The sequence below is a fragment of the Barbatula barbatula genome (assembly GCF_947034865.1).
Source record: "Barbatula barbatula genome assembly, chromosome: 21".
In the NCBI taxonomy this organism is placed as follows: domain Eukaryota; kingdom Metazoa; phylum Chordata; class Actinopteri; order Cypriniformes; family Nemacheilidae; genus Barbatula; species Barbatula barbatula.
The window spans coordinates 20,998,685-21,013,649 of record NC_136784.1 but is presented as its reverse complement, the minus strand read 5'-3'; the positions used below and the strand labels follow the sequence as shown (position 1 = coordinate 21,013,649).

The 14,965-nt window shown below is 42.3% G+C and overlaps 1 protein-coding gene across 3 annotated transcripts; it reads right to left on the bottom strand.

Moving 5' to 3' along the window:
- Positions 1 to 2,993: 2,993 nt before the first annotated feature.
- On the bottom strand, positions 2,994 to 13,267 carry LOC306910045 (oxysterol-binding protein-related protein 6-like). Of its 3 annotated transcripts, none has more exons than XM_079484258.1 (22): positions 13,228 to 13,267; positions 9,726 to 9,906; positions 9,330 to 9,461; positions 9,201 to 9,254; positions 9,013 to 9,126; positions 8,769 to 8,939; positions 8,561 to 8,693; positions 8,358 to 8,476; positions 8,183 to 8,269; positions 7,358 to 7,508; positions 7,075 to 7,208; positions 6,450 to 6,542; positions 6,208 to 6,382; positions 5,837 to 6,126; positions 5,478 to 5,615; positions 5,333 to 5,396; positions 5,175 to 5,253; positions 4,891 to 5,035; positions 4,656 to 4,806; positions 4,447 to 4,573; positions 4,185 to 4,307; positions 2,994 to 3,713 (listed from the first exon to the last, which is right to left on the bottom strand). In XM_079484258.1, exons 2-22 carry the CDS (start codon positions 9,837 to 9,839, stop codon positions 3,602 to 3,604), a joined length of 2,706 nt encoding a protein of 901 aa, XP_079340384.1. In that variant the 5' UTR covers positions 9,840 to 9,906; positions 13,228 to 13,267; the 3' UTR covers positions 2,994 to 3,601. The 3 variants fall into 3 exon arrangements, with proteins under 3 accessions (XP_079340384.1, XP_079340385.1, XP_079340386.1); XM_079484259.1 differs by having other exon boundaries at positions 6,465 to 6,542; XM_079484260.1 differs by lacking the exon at positions 9,726 to 9,906 and having other exon boundaries at positions 13,228 to 13,263.
- Between the last annotated feature and the right edge of the window lie 1,698 nt (positions 13,268 to 14,965).

Genomic DNA, 14,965 nt, shown 5'->3' with positions numbered 1-14,965 from the left:
TAACCCCGACCCGTAGGCGAAGGGAAACGACCCTCTTGTTCACCGGAGTAAACTCCAACACATGGCGGGAGAGCTGGGGGGCTATAAGCAGACCCACACCAGCCCGCCGCCTCTCCCCATGGGCAACTCCAGAGTGATGAAGTGTCCATCCTCTCTCGAGGAGTGTGGTTCCAGAGCCCAAGCCATGCGTAGAGGTGATCCCGACTTTCTCTAGTCGGAACCTCTCAAGCTCACGCACCATCTCAGGCTCGTTCCCCGCCAGCGAGGTGCACTTTTCAAGCACTTTTTATACATTTGTGTTAAGTTTCCTGTGAGAGCCATCAAAGAGGAGATTCATAGGACTGCAGGTGAATGGTGAACGTCTTTCTGAATTAGGCTGATCAAATAAATGTGGTCTTGCTTGCTCTAATAATTCAAATACCCTTTAGGACATGGCTCTTCTTTAATTGACGGCCCGCGGGACGGATCCGGCCCCAGAGATATTTTGAAGTGGCCCTTGAAGTGTAATGTTACATATGAGCAAAACCGTAGATTCGGCAGACACGTCTGTAAACAGCTGGCGGAAAAAGCGATAATGGAGGTACAGCGGATAAAATTTTTGGGTGTTGTACCTATATGCGCCAGTAGGTGGTTCCTATAATGTTCTGTTGGGTGCATTGCCGTTGTTCTGTGTACGTTACAATATCATGTCCTAGGCCTACCTGTTTCGGCCGGAAACATATTTTGACGGACCGCTCAAACTTGTCTCTTTCAAAGCCAGCAAGCAAACAAGACAAAATGTCTCTATCTATTTTAGGAAAAAGGAAAGTTGACTCAGAGAACAGGCAGTTCAACAATTAATGGACAGAGAAATATGCGTTTATTACAGTCAATGTGAAACCTGTCTGCCTAATCTGCAACGAGTGCCTTGCCGTGTGTAAAGAGTTTAATTTGAGAAGGCATTTCAAGACAATGCATTCTAACTTTGACACTACTTTCCCACTGGGATCCGTTGCCCGGAGCCAGAAGATATCGGGGCTTACATCTTGTTATGAGCAAAGATGTCGCATGTTGTTTCGAGCATGTACGGATCAAGAGAGGGCAACGGCAGCATCTTTGCGAGTGGCATGGATATTGGGCAAAAAGAAAAAGCCGTTTACAGATTCTGTGACAGTCAAGGAGTGTATGTTGGCATCCATTGAGGTTGTAACAGACGAGAAAGCTCGAAAAAGCATTATCGACTTAAGCAAATTTCAATATCTGACACGTCAAATATGAGGAGAGTCGAGTGCCTTGCATCGGACGTTTTCGAGACGCTTTTGGACAAACTGAGGAAGGCCGAGGTGATGTCTTTGGCGGTGGATGAGTCGACAGATAACAGTGATATTGCGCAGTTGTGCCTCTACGTGCGATTTTTTGATGGTGAATGTTTTCGCGAGGATTTACTTGGACTAATTCCCATGAAGGGGCGCACTACTGGTGAGATTTTATTCACCGAAATTGCTTCATTCTTTGAGGAAAACAACTTTGATTTGGCGCACGTCAACATGTTGGTGACAGACGGTGCGCCCTCCATGGCGGGCAGGGATCAGGGGCTCGCCGCGAGGATGCAAGCCGTGGCTCCTCAGTTGAGATCGCTACATTGCCTCATCCACCAAAGCCTCCTATGTGCCAAGCTCAGCGGTGAGTTAAAACAGACCATGGACTCTGTCATGGCAATTATAAACTTTATCCGTTGCACCTCCAGTTTACAGCACCGCCTTTTTCGCAAGCTGTTGAACGACATGTCTGTTGAATATAAAGATTTGCTCATTCACAATGACATTAGATGGCTTAGCAAAGGAAACGCTTTGAAACGTTTTAGTGAACTACGAGAGGAGATTCAGGTGTTCCTCCAGTCTTCGAAATTGAAAAAAGCTGGCAAATTTCTGTCTCTGATGGAAGAGTTTTTGTAATAGGCCACACACATCTTCAGATCAGTCTACAGCGGCACTTTGAAAGCATTCTGACCAGTTGCAGTCCCACACCAGAATATGACCATTCAACACATACAACTGACATGAAAACTACAAACCTCACACTTGAACTCAATAATCACCAATAGTCACTTTCTCTGTACACAATATCAATTACTGTACATTTTACAACATTGTGTATGTATATAATCTGTGCATTGCATATCACTGCTTTTCTTCTGAAACCTTGTATCTCTATTTCATAATTTGTATGTTTTTGCCTTAATCATTATTAGTGACGTCACTGGGGCAAATATTTAACCAATACACAGTATTAAACTGTGCTTTTCAATTTAAACACCACAGGGCCTTATCATATGCCAGGCGCAACGCAAATGCGTTTGCTAGTTTCAGTCTGACGCACTTATCATTTTACATTGTCGCCACATTGTTTGGTTGACATTTTTAATCAAATCCGTTCGATACGGATCAACAGAAACCTGCAAAAGGTAGGCCAACGAATTTGTGATATTTACAAAAGTAGGTATGGAAACACCGGAAAGGCAGAATATTTGTGTTTTCAAACTAAATTTAAGCGACAAGGCACTTATGACGTAGTTACAAAAACATTTAACCAGTAAAAGGACAACTGGATGTAACCGTGTGGAGACAGGAAATGGTTCCATCCAGGTTTGCATTTTATGTGCAAAAATATTATCGACATAAGATAAACCAGGGATGTAATGAGCAATGAGAATGTGATGGGAAACGAATATTAACACAGAGCTTAGATCCAGCATTGAAGATGGTAAGAGAGCCTGAGTCCGCAGCATATTAAAACCACCAATGACATTATAACACCCTTCAGTACTATGGCTAGAACGAGAGGCACATTGAAAAGAATCAGAGCTCATTCTCAAACAGGACACTAACCGTACGACCACAACACTTTCCAGAAGCTTAGATACTGGTGGAAAATGAATCCTAGCGATGGAATAAGGCCAGGTTTCTTTAAGACCGGAGAGACCGCTGCAGAACCTGCTAACAGACAATACAAGTGCACCTTTTGTCAAATTTAATATTTATTCTCATCGATCAGAAATGCATTTACACAAGAAATTGCACAAAGCCCAATTACACTCATGAAAATGTAAAACTCTTGTTAGGTTAAGCCGAAACATCCAAAGCAAGATTTTCATTATTTCAGCTACTGATCTGAAGCATTACTCTCGTGTAGCAGTCAAATGTATTTTATACAGCAACAACAATGTTTTCAACCCGGCCGTTAAAAGGCTCAGCCTACAGTAAACAGGAGTACAATATTTACACAAACACCTTAAAAACCTTTGTATTATTCACTGTACCCAGAATACATCATTACTGTCTGCAGATCATAAAACCATAAGATCCTCAAACCTGACCTCAGAGTTTCATAAAAATTCACAATCATCTTAAAAACAAATGAAAAAAACATTAATTCTACTCTTTACATGCCGAGCGCTGTGTTTCTTAATACAATTAAATATGTCATCAGTAAAACCTCACAATCACGGTTTGGATTAAAAACAACATCCACACCAGTGAAGGTCTTTGGCTTACACTAAAATTCACATAAAATACATCTATATACACTAATGGGTAAGAATACTGTGACGTCTCAAACTCCATCAGCACCACAAATCCAGATTGTCTGTGCTGGCAAATCCAGTGTCATCTCGAATCTTCCAGTAAGTTTCATTAGTGACCCACACCTCTCTCCCAGCGTGATCCACTGTCCGTCTGATAAGACAAATATCACACACAGTTTGTGAATAAGAGTCACAGATCTCAGGTCATGATCTATTTCAACATCAGTGTTTTTAGTGCGTTTCTAGATATAATATTATAAATGTGACGGGTGCTGTAAGATTTAAGCAGGTCTTTGCGCTTCACTTTCTATTACACGCACATTTCCTCGTCTTACTTTTCAAACACATCACTGTATTATGAGCGAGGGGTGAAGAGGCGTGTCATTGCATCCCTCCAGTATCTGCGCCCATCGCCGTATCGATATTTTAAAATCTGACTACTGAAATGTTGGTACCATGACAACACTAGATTTAGTCGTTTTATTCAGTGGTGACTGAACGGACAGATCATGACACTTGAATTTAGTTTGCTTTTAAAATCTGTACACCGGCAATGTTGCTTTTACACCATACAAGGAGAAAAAAATCTATATTTGTGACACGGATGTGACCATGTACTCACCTAAAGAAGCGTGGAACGTGCTCTTCCCCTCTCTTGGCCAACTCCTTCCGTCTTTCTCGCTGTTTCTCCTCGACGACATCTTTACGTTTATCAGCCTCCGTCACTTTACCTTCTTCAAGAAGCCTAGAAAATCAAACAAGAAGCTGACATCTATTAGACATGACCCGTGCTGAAACACATGATGGTGTAGCTGTTCGTTTAGTTTTGATTGATGAGATTCGAGAAATCAAAAAGAGAACGTGTAAGAAGAGCGTAGCGAAACCTTTGGTCAGGACGGTAGCGTGTGTCTGTGGGAGGAAGTTTGTCTTTGAGATCATCTGTCAGTTCATTCAGTTCTCTGGCGTACTGAGAGAAGCCATAGTAGTTAAAGTAATCCTCCGGCTGACAATCTGAGACAAAAACACCTCACATTTACAAACACGCCACAAACTCAACACACGCTCCGATGAATCCATGTCTCGTGTCACTCACTGGGCTTCCAGATGCATTGTGGGCTGGGAAGCGTGTCACAGAAAATTCCTTCGTGCCAGGATCCTCCGAAGCGATGAACGACTTTACCGGCGCGGTCCAGAACCGTTCCCTGAACTTCATTCTTACTGCTCCCTTCACTCCAGTAACGCGACTGAACGACACCAGACAAACACACTCAGCACATCTCACAACGTCACAGGAACACTTGAGACCCTGTGGATTCTGAAAGACTCACTTTGATGAAGGTGATCTTACACGTGCACTCGTCACTGTTCAGGTTATGAATGACCACATCACCGTAGTGCTCAAGCCATCTCTGCTGACTGAAGACATTTTGAATGCACGTCACCGCTTTATTCCACTCGTAATGATCGCCGTACCTGAACAACACACAGCATTCAGTGACATCAACACTCCAACATGGCTCATTTCTTAGGTTTGTGGAAAAGCTGGATGAATGTTCTAACAGGTAGGATTTCTCCTCATCAATCTTTGGTGTATCTTGTCAGAAATACTCACTTTGGTAGCGTGACGTTGACCATTCCTGATGAAACGATCTCCACGGATTTCCCCCAGAATTTATACTTCCATCTCTGATCTGAAGAGACATTCGTGTTAATATTTCATGTCGAAACATGTGAACTGCACCAGACAGAAGAATGAGGTGAAGTTTTTACCCTGCCAGAAGGTGAAGTTCTCAGATTCAGCGTGACAGGCCGATAGAGGCGGGTGATGACTGACCTACACAACAACACAAGTGCAACACATCACCTCCTGACGTCTTCAAGAAGAATCTTCAGCAGATATAAAGCACACACACACCTGCTCTGCGACGTAACGGAAACCTCGATCCTCGCGGATGTTCTCGAATGTTTCTCCTAGAACCGGGTTAAAGGGTTTATAGCGATTCCTCCAGCTGGCCCACGCATAACCCGATATAGAGAACGCTGCCACATAAACCTACAAACACACAGCAGTTCAACACCTTCTGAAGTCATTCTTTAAAACTGATGACCACTTGAATGCGTGTTTGTTTTAGCCGCGTCTCAGCCAACACTATTCCAATTACACCCAACCAACCAACACCCCATTACCACAGCGGACCCCCGACCTCTTCAGAACAAGACAAATTGACAGACTCTCAGCAGTAAACGGAGCGGTTACAGGGTTTGTGTGCGTACCATCCTCTGGTAGGGGTCATCGGTCTGGTTGGCAGTGTCCAGTAGGTGTGAGTATTCCAGCTCTTCAGAGACTCTCTGCAGTAAACTGAGCGGTTCATTCAGAGCCACAGGCATGGACACACGTGACAGATCTTTGCCGATGTTGTTATACAGGATGGTGAGGATCCCTATATGACTGTTATCGGTGCCGTGTGCCGGCAGAACCGTACGTCTCCCAGAGTCTCTCTGAGCGCTCGACTGCAGATCTGGAGCACTCGACACGCTCGCTCTGTACTTCATGCTTGCAGCGGCTGAAACCAACACAGAACACGTCTCATCAGCATGAGCTGAAATGACATCATGAATAATCAAAGCAAAGCGTGCAGATGTACCGTGACCGTCCTCCGGTTCAGAGTTGCTGGTGGTGACGTCACTCAGACCAGATTCATCAGATGCTTCATTTTCAGACAAACTCTCACAAACCTCTTCACTTGTGTCATAATACTCGGCCACAGAGTCTGCGACTGACAGCGTCCGCTGAAGCTTCTGCTCCTGTGACGGTGTGGCCTGACAACACAGACATGTTAGCTAGTGACAGGACCACAAACACACGTGTGTGCAGACACACACACACCTGATCCTGACGTACAGTACAGTAGGATTCATCTGAAGAGTCTGATGATCGCGACACCGAGTGAACTCGAGTCAGACGTGACTGCAGATCCAGCTGAATATAACACACAAACAAATACTTTAACATCAAATAACCAACCTGTGTAACAATACATTCATGACTGCTTATGAAATCTGAAGTTCTCATGAACAAACTATCATAACATTGATAGCAAAAACTGCAGACCTAAATCTCATTTAGAAACTTGCAACAGGTCTCATTTTTCTTATTTAGGGTTTAAAGCAAATAAATTAACTTAAAGGCACAATATGTACATTTGGACCTTTCGGCAATTTACGTGTAGTTTCTACAAGCGGAAACTGAGGGTCGTGCGGATACGCAGATATCAAGTCACTGGTATGAGACAAACACAAGGGAGCCAAGGGACGGGACATTAGTTTAAATAGGAACTTCTCTGGATTTGCACATTCTTTGAAACATTTGGGATAATGCAAGTACACACAACTGAATGAAATATATCACACTGCGCAAGGAATTTATGGAGATTTCTTAACAATTATTCCATATTGTTGCTTTAAACGAAGGAATTTGTTGAGAGTAAATGTGTGACGGCTTCAGTGTTCACCTCAGTGAGTGTCGTACACAGTGTGGCCAGCTGATGAGAGGTGGACTGTCTCAGATCCGGTCCGGTCCAAGCCTGTCTGACCCTCTCACGCTCCACAGCCAGAGATTCATGAATGGACTTCAGAGAAGCGTGCACTAAACACACAAACACAAATCATTCAACAGACAGCTTGACCCGCACAGACCACGGGTGACATCAGCAGCTGAGCTCATGACACTCTGATGTCACAGCGATCGGTCTGTGGAGCACCTTTCATGTCAGATAACGCTCTACAGATATGAACCTCTTTCACACATGGCACAGATGTCCAGCTGAAGTTTCTTGCCCTCCGGTGACACCTCAGGTGTGGATAGCTGTGAGTAAACGTAATGTGGGATGGACTGAAGTGATGTGGTGAAACCAGACGACGTGCTCAAATGACTCGAGGAAAACTGCTGCGATAAAAGACAGAGACATGACGATGAGCAGATCTTACGAAATATTCGGTTTCACTTCAATGTGAAAAAATACAACATCAGATTGACATCTAGCAGACAAAGAAATATACGCGAGCATCCAAGCTAACAGGGAGTCAGAACATTGGCTAAACGGCTAACTGGACGTTCTCTTGCACTAATGTAAAGTTTTCCATCACAGTTACATGTCATTGTATCGTGTTATAGACATGTTGACGGTTAGTCAAAGCTTCAGAAATAATCCTATCATTTCATGGGATTATTAGCAAAACGTTCTTTAACATGTTTGTTAGCTGGAATGCAAGAATGAATATTTTGCATGATTTCTGACACTGGAACATTTCTTAAGTGTTATTGTCTTGATTTCCAAAGTTTTGCTATTGAAGTATTTTATGATCTTAAGATACTAACTTAATTTCTGGGGAAAAACACATTTAGAGAATTTATTCTTACCCAATTTCAAGCATAAACTAAATTTCAATACTTTATAAAAACATGTTTGCCTCCCAAGTTGTAAATGTTGCAAGTTAATCGTTTTTTTAGTCCAAATATATAAACAACCTAAATTCAAGAAAGTTCAATCCGTGTTTTTGTATAATTCAGGACCTAAAAGTAAAGATTAAACCAACCAACAAACAGACTTCAACACTTACAACTCCAAGAGATTCAACTCGTGACAGTGTGCGTGAATGGCCCCAGATCTTTCCGGATTTCTTTTTAGGTTTCTCCAGACTGAGATTCTGTCAGATCAACACACATCATCATCATCATCATCATCATCATCGTCGTGTGTTAACACAGTGAAGGTTGTTGAATGAGGAGGCTCACCTGCATACTGATGCGGTGTTCTAGGTCCGTGTTTGTGATGGGAAGGCCACCAGCGTCCCAGTGAAGCTTCTGGATTAAACGGGTCAACTCTGCTAAATCCAGCTGACATCTGGCCAGTCCTGCACGGTTACACATCACCACTTCAATACACTCCCAGAATGAATGATATTCAACAGCCAACACAAATGAGATGAGCTTCAGACCTTGTTGACACATGTCAGCATCCTGCGTCTGCTGGAGCCAATCAGTAACCTTGTTTATGCCAGATGAAGATGCTGAAGGTGACCCTTGACCCTCTGACTGGAACAGTGATGCTGTGCTCTCATAGTGAGGATTCTGAGACATAAGCAGACGGGTTAAGATCAACGACGTGAGCCGTCATGAAGCGTGTGAAGAGATTTGGATGTGTACCATGACTCTGTTTCTGTGAGCGAGACGGGCCATGATGGGTAAAGTGCTGCTGTTAGTGCTGGAGAGGGCTTTCAGAACACCCTGATGAAGAGTCACCGCTTCATTCTTCTTAAACACACGATGAGCCGTCAGTTTGGTCAGCCAGATGTAGAAGATGTCGTCACTTTTTGCCTGGAAGAATTACACATGTAAAGCCATGATGACTGTATGACGTCGAGCGAGAGAGATTGAGAGAGCGACAAACCTTCACGTGATACAAACTGTCACCTGCATCCAGATCGATGCGTTTGGAGTTCTTATTGACAGACATGACAGCGAGACTGACGTCCACAGCGCCGTGAAGCTTTCCTCGAGCCATCTGAAATCACTCACATTCATTACACTGATGTCATCACCACGAAGGTTTGGAAAAAACACCTTATTTGTACTTACGTCCTGCTGAGTTTTGGAATACTTCAGAATGCCTTTATCCAACACGAAATATCTCTGAAGATCAAGAAGGAAAACATGAGAACAAGTGAACGTGTTTTTCTAGTCGGTCTGTCGGTCAGGTAAAGTCACCTTATGCCAGCCCTGAAGAGGAGACTTGCGTTTCTTCAGGAGGAATCCCTCACAAATGCCAGGAACGCCGCTGTTCCCCACGCCGACAGGAGCAGACTCTGGATCAGAGAGCACCTCCCAGTCTCTCGAGTTCTGCGTCACAAACATCTCAACTCAGTCAAGATGAAATACAAAATCACTTCCTCAACATAAACCTATTTAACTCAAACCGCTCAGATGAACATCAGGAACATGTAACACTGCAAGTAATATCACGTGTGGACAGATGTTTGGTGTTCACTCATGTCATTTGCGTGTTCTCTATCAGACTCTCACACGTCCAGAGAGTCCATGAGGTCAGTGTCGGGCTGGCAGGGCGTCATGGAGTTTGAGGTGAATGTTTCTATGGTAACAGACCTGTCGTGAGTGTCGTGAAGAGGCGGAGCTGTTGTTCTGAGTGTATGTGGCTTTGAAGGCGGTTCTCTCAGGCACACCCATCACTGGTTGAATGATGCGTCTCTGCTCTGCCATTGATCAAAACTAAACGGCCGCAAGTGAAAATGATTCAGGACTGAATTCCTCTTCCATCAAATGACATCTGAAACACAAACACACACCTCAATGGGGTGGTTTCTCACACAGGGTTTAAGACTAGACCCAGGCCAAAATAACTCGGACTGACATATACCACCAAACACAAGTAATGATTTCAGTTATGTTTGTAATAAGCATGAGAAAAGTCCATGTTTGGTTTAAACCAATCTCGGTGTTAGCCTGTAATCCAGGGCCGGTTGCACAGAACAGTTGTAGACTAGTTTTATGAGTTAGTCAAGTCATTCTGTCAAGACCGGAGTTTACTTTTAAAGTCAGGCGCATTAAATCTTACATGGGTCTAATTTAAGACAAAACTAAGACTGATGGACCCTGGATAACATTTCATTATGATCCATGTTGTCATGGAAACCAATATAGGGTCAAATTGGCCTGACTTTGTGCTACAGTAGCAAATATTTTAAAAAAGAACAATAAGAGCAAGAGCTTTCAAAGAGAACATTCACTGAATCTTGTGTGGTTCATAACATTGACAGATACATAATGTTCAGTAACGGTGTCTACACCGGACGCGGTGAATGTTAATGCGTTCTATTGCCTTAAGAGAAAATAGAACGCATTAACGCATTAATTCACCGCGTCCGGTGTAGACACCGTTTTGCTGTAGTCCAAGCCTTGTTTTTATGATAATATTGCACTGTAATCACAAAATCAATTGTTCATTAAAGTTGATTTGGCAGCATTGAATTCCTTTTATATGAAAAGATTTCAGCGAAGAAAAGCTGGGTTTAGCACCTGCTGACGGCCATTTTGTTTTAAGTGGTTCAGTGTTAAAGACAACCATGACTTTATTTTATTCAACAGTCTTCGATGAGTTTAGTTCGACTGATGGCTCTGTTAGTGCAAGCGGCCAGAGGTCTAAAACTCAACCTACAGATTAACTTGACACTGAAAGCAAAGAGTTTGAAGTCAGACTGAAGACAGATCTCATTCAGGAAACTCAATGGGTTAAACTCACTTCAAGACGGTGCTTTACTTCCCTTTGGCCCGGTTTCACAGACAAGGCTTAAAGGGCTCATCAGATAAGCACTTCAGTTGATTTATTAGGGTCTTCGTGAAATGTCTGGACATATTTTGCTTAAACACTAGTTAAGTTCTACCATGGAAATAGTTTAGCTAAATGATATTTTCTGAACCCCCCTTAGACAAAAACAGCACATTCTAGTAATGCTGAAGTGTTCGCACCCGTTCATTATCAAAACAATAGTGACAGCTATGCTTAAGTGCACAAAGCAGGTTCTCATTTCTGGTTTGAGGGATTTCCACTAAATGTTATAAATCCACCCACTGCTGTGTCGGCTCCTCAGAGTCTGTGACTCAAAGATGTGTTGGTCAGTGCAGCCAAAGACAGAACCATCTTATAGCGATTTTTGAAATTATTACCATTGAGATTAAATATGCGATACTTTAAACCCCTCTTATCTTCTGTATTATTTAATAAAGAAAATCTATAAATCAGTAACCAACGCAATATGTAACCATGAACAATAGGCCAGGTTTAAGATGATATTAGTTGATGCCTGAATGGATTGACATATTTCTATAGAACCACCCCAATCATACTAATATATTAAATGATCTGTTACATTTCTAGCCATGTAATAATAATGACAAAAAGCACTGAGCAATAAACTGTGTGTAACATGAGTCACAGACACAAGTGTGGATTACATCAATATAAAACAAAACTGTGGCTTTACCACACGCAGTCATTTGATCATTCAGAGACATAAACACTGTCTGATTAATAGATGTATTATCTTACATAAAGTCTTTTATTCTAGTGCTGGATGATGTTAGTAGTCTTGAGGTTAGACACTGCGCAGCATCATCACACGACTGAAGTTTTCACTAGTGCTGCACGTGTGGTTGCGCCTTTAAATGCAGACGTGCAGGAAGTGCACTTAAATAGAGACAGACGCAGTCACGAGCACTTTGGGGAAAAGAATTCCACGCATGTTTCATGCATTTTCTGATGCTTCTGATGATGGTGCTGTTCAGCTCCGAGCAGGGTCACATCACACCCATAATTAAACGCACTCTTTATTGCTATGCGCGCGCGTCACAAGAACCTTTAATCGCAAATGCAATTGAATCGTTCAGTCCTAGACAAACTTTGTCCATGACGTCAGAACCTGTTCATCGCTGTCGCTTGTGAATATAACGATGGCTGAAGCGCTGAGGGGTCATATTAGAATAAGAGCCAGCTCGTCCTCTGACACGTAACTGGTTTGGCCAGGCGGTGTTGTCACGGTTGGTAGATGCTCCAGGGACGCAGTTATAACACAGAAGAGGTTTTTCAGATTCTTGAAGGTCTTCACTCAATATAACTTGCTCAGAAATATCTTCATATATCAGTGCCATTGTTTCGTCTGAAGATGCACACAGTGATGTATTCTAAGGCATTTTTATAAAAGGGACAAATATCAGAATTCAACAAAGGCCTTGACCTGGCTAAAGCTGAGCCGTGTCTGTGAAACCTGCCAGTGTCATTGAATAGCCCATTTGAATCCGCTGTCAGTAAACTTTCAACATTTCCCATAAGACATCATCATCATCATCATCATCATCATCATCATTCATTCTCTTCAGACACACACACGCGTAAAGAGCAGGATGAGAGAACATGATAAACATGGAAGAATGTGCGTGTGCGCGCGCGCGTCACAAGAACGTCAGCAATGTGAACAAACAGGTTTAACACAAAGTGAGTTTCTATGTAAAAGTGTGTGAAACAGTGAGAGGAGAATATGATGATGATGATGATGATGATGACGACGACATCGGACAGTTTCACTGGACTCATCACGCGCACGGTGGTCATTCACAACAGGACAACACATCACGCGCTCATGAATAAACGCTCACGGACCGACCGGTGCGTGCGCGTGCACTGCGTGTGATTGTTTGTGGAATGTGACCGGACCGCTCAGGCGCGCGCACTGTGGCTCTCTACACAAATCCACTGAAAGTTCTGCTTTAAACTTCACAAATCATCTGATCACATTGTGTTTATGATTATCAATCAAAGCATTGCGTGTGCGACACGAAAAACACGCGGAGTAATAATAATATCAATGATAACACGCGAGAAGTGCAGATGATGAATAGAAGTGATCACACAAACCTACACACAATTTACACACACATAATTCACACACACATAATTCACACACACATAATTCACACACACATAATTCACACACACATAATTCAAACACACATAATTCACACACACATAATTCACACACACATAATTCACACACAACCCACTGACCGCTGACCGGACACAGTTTGTCACTCTTACCTGCTACAGGTGAACAGCTGCCCGTGTCTAAATCTCGCGGGCACGCGCTCGCACTCGCGCTTTTTATGAAGCTCGGCAGTGACGTCACCAGAGGCGTGTTCGCCAGCAGCGACAAGTGATTTACAAAATACAGGATTTTAAAACTACATACGTTCATTCATTCACACATCATACATTTAGGGCTGTGCTTATAAATAAAACATTTTTTTCCTTTCTTATGAACAGATTGTATTCATGCTTTTCTGGAGATTTATTTGGACTAAACACCGGTTTTTCGGTCAAAAACATTCATTTTTTTCGGAATGTTTGCATTATAATTTCTGTAGGCTAAAATAGGCCTACATTATATGGAAAAGTGGAAAATGACAATTTCTCCCAAATGCTACAGTGGAATGAGGCCATATATGGTGTGCATATAGTGTGGGATGCCCCCCACAGTAAGAGACCATCTGTTTGTAAAACTTATAAGAAATCATGTTTCTATAGGCATTTAAAGTGGAAAATGACTATTTCTCCCAAATGCTACGGTAAAATGAGGCCATATATGGTGTGCATATAGTGTGGGATGCCCCCCACAGTAAGAGACCATCTGTTTGTGAAACTTATAAGAAATCATGTTTCTATAGGCATTTAAAGTGGAAAATGACAATTTCTCCCAAATGCTATAGTAAAATGAGGCCATATATGGTGTGCATATAGTGTGGGAAGCCCCCCACAGTAAGAGACCATCTGTTTGTGAAACTTATAAGAAATCATGTTTCTATAGGCATTTAAAGTGGAAAATGACAATTTCTCCCAAATGCTACAGTAAAATAAGGCCATATATGGTGTGCATATAGTGTGGGATGCCCCCCACAGTAAGAGACCATCTGTTTGTGAAACTTATAAGAAATCATGTTTCTATAGGCATTTAAAGTGGAAAATGACAATTTCTCCCAAATGCTACAGTAAAATAAGGCCATATATGGTGTGCATATAGTGTGGGAAGCCCCCCACAGTAAGAGACCATCTGTTTGTGAAACTTATAAGAAATCATGTTTCTATAGGCATTTAAAGTGGAAAATGACAATTTCTCCCAAATGCTACGGTAAAATGAGGCCATATATGGTGTGCATATAGTGTGGGATGCCCCCCACAGTAAGAGACCATCTGTTTGTGAAACTTATTAGAAATCATGTTTCTATAGGCATTTAAAGTGGAAAATGACAATTTCTCCCAAATGCTACAGTAAAATAAGGCCATATATGGTGTGCATATAGTGTGGGATGCCCCCTACAGGAACCACCATCCCTTTTTAAAACTTATTAGAAATCATGTTTCTATAAGCATTTAAAGTGGAAAATGACTATTTCTCCCAAATGCTACAGTAAAATGAGGCCATATATGGTGTGCATATAGTGTGGGATGCCCCCCACAGTAAGAGACCATCTGTTTGTGAAACTTATAAGAAATCATGTTTCTATAGGCATTTAAAGTGGAAAATGACAATTTCTCCCAAATGCTACAGTAAAATAAGGCCATATATGGTGTGCATATAGTGTGGGATGCCCCCCACAGTAAGAGACCATCTGTTTGTGAAACTTATAAGAAATCATGTTTCTATAGGCATTTAAAGTGGAAAATGACTATTTCTCCCAAATGCTACAGTAAAATGAGGCCATATATGGTGTGCATATAGTGTGGGATGCCCCCCACAGGAACCGACCGTCTGTTTGTAAAACTTATAAGAAATCATGTT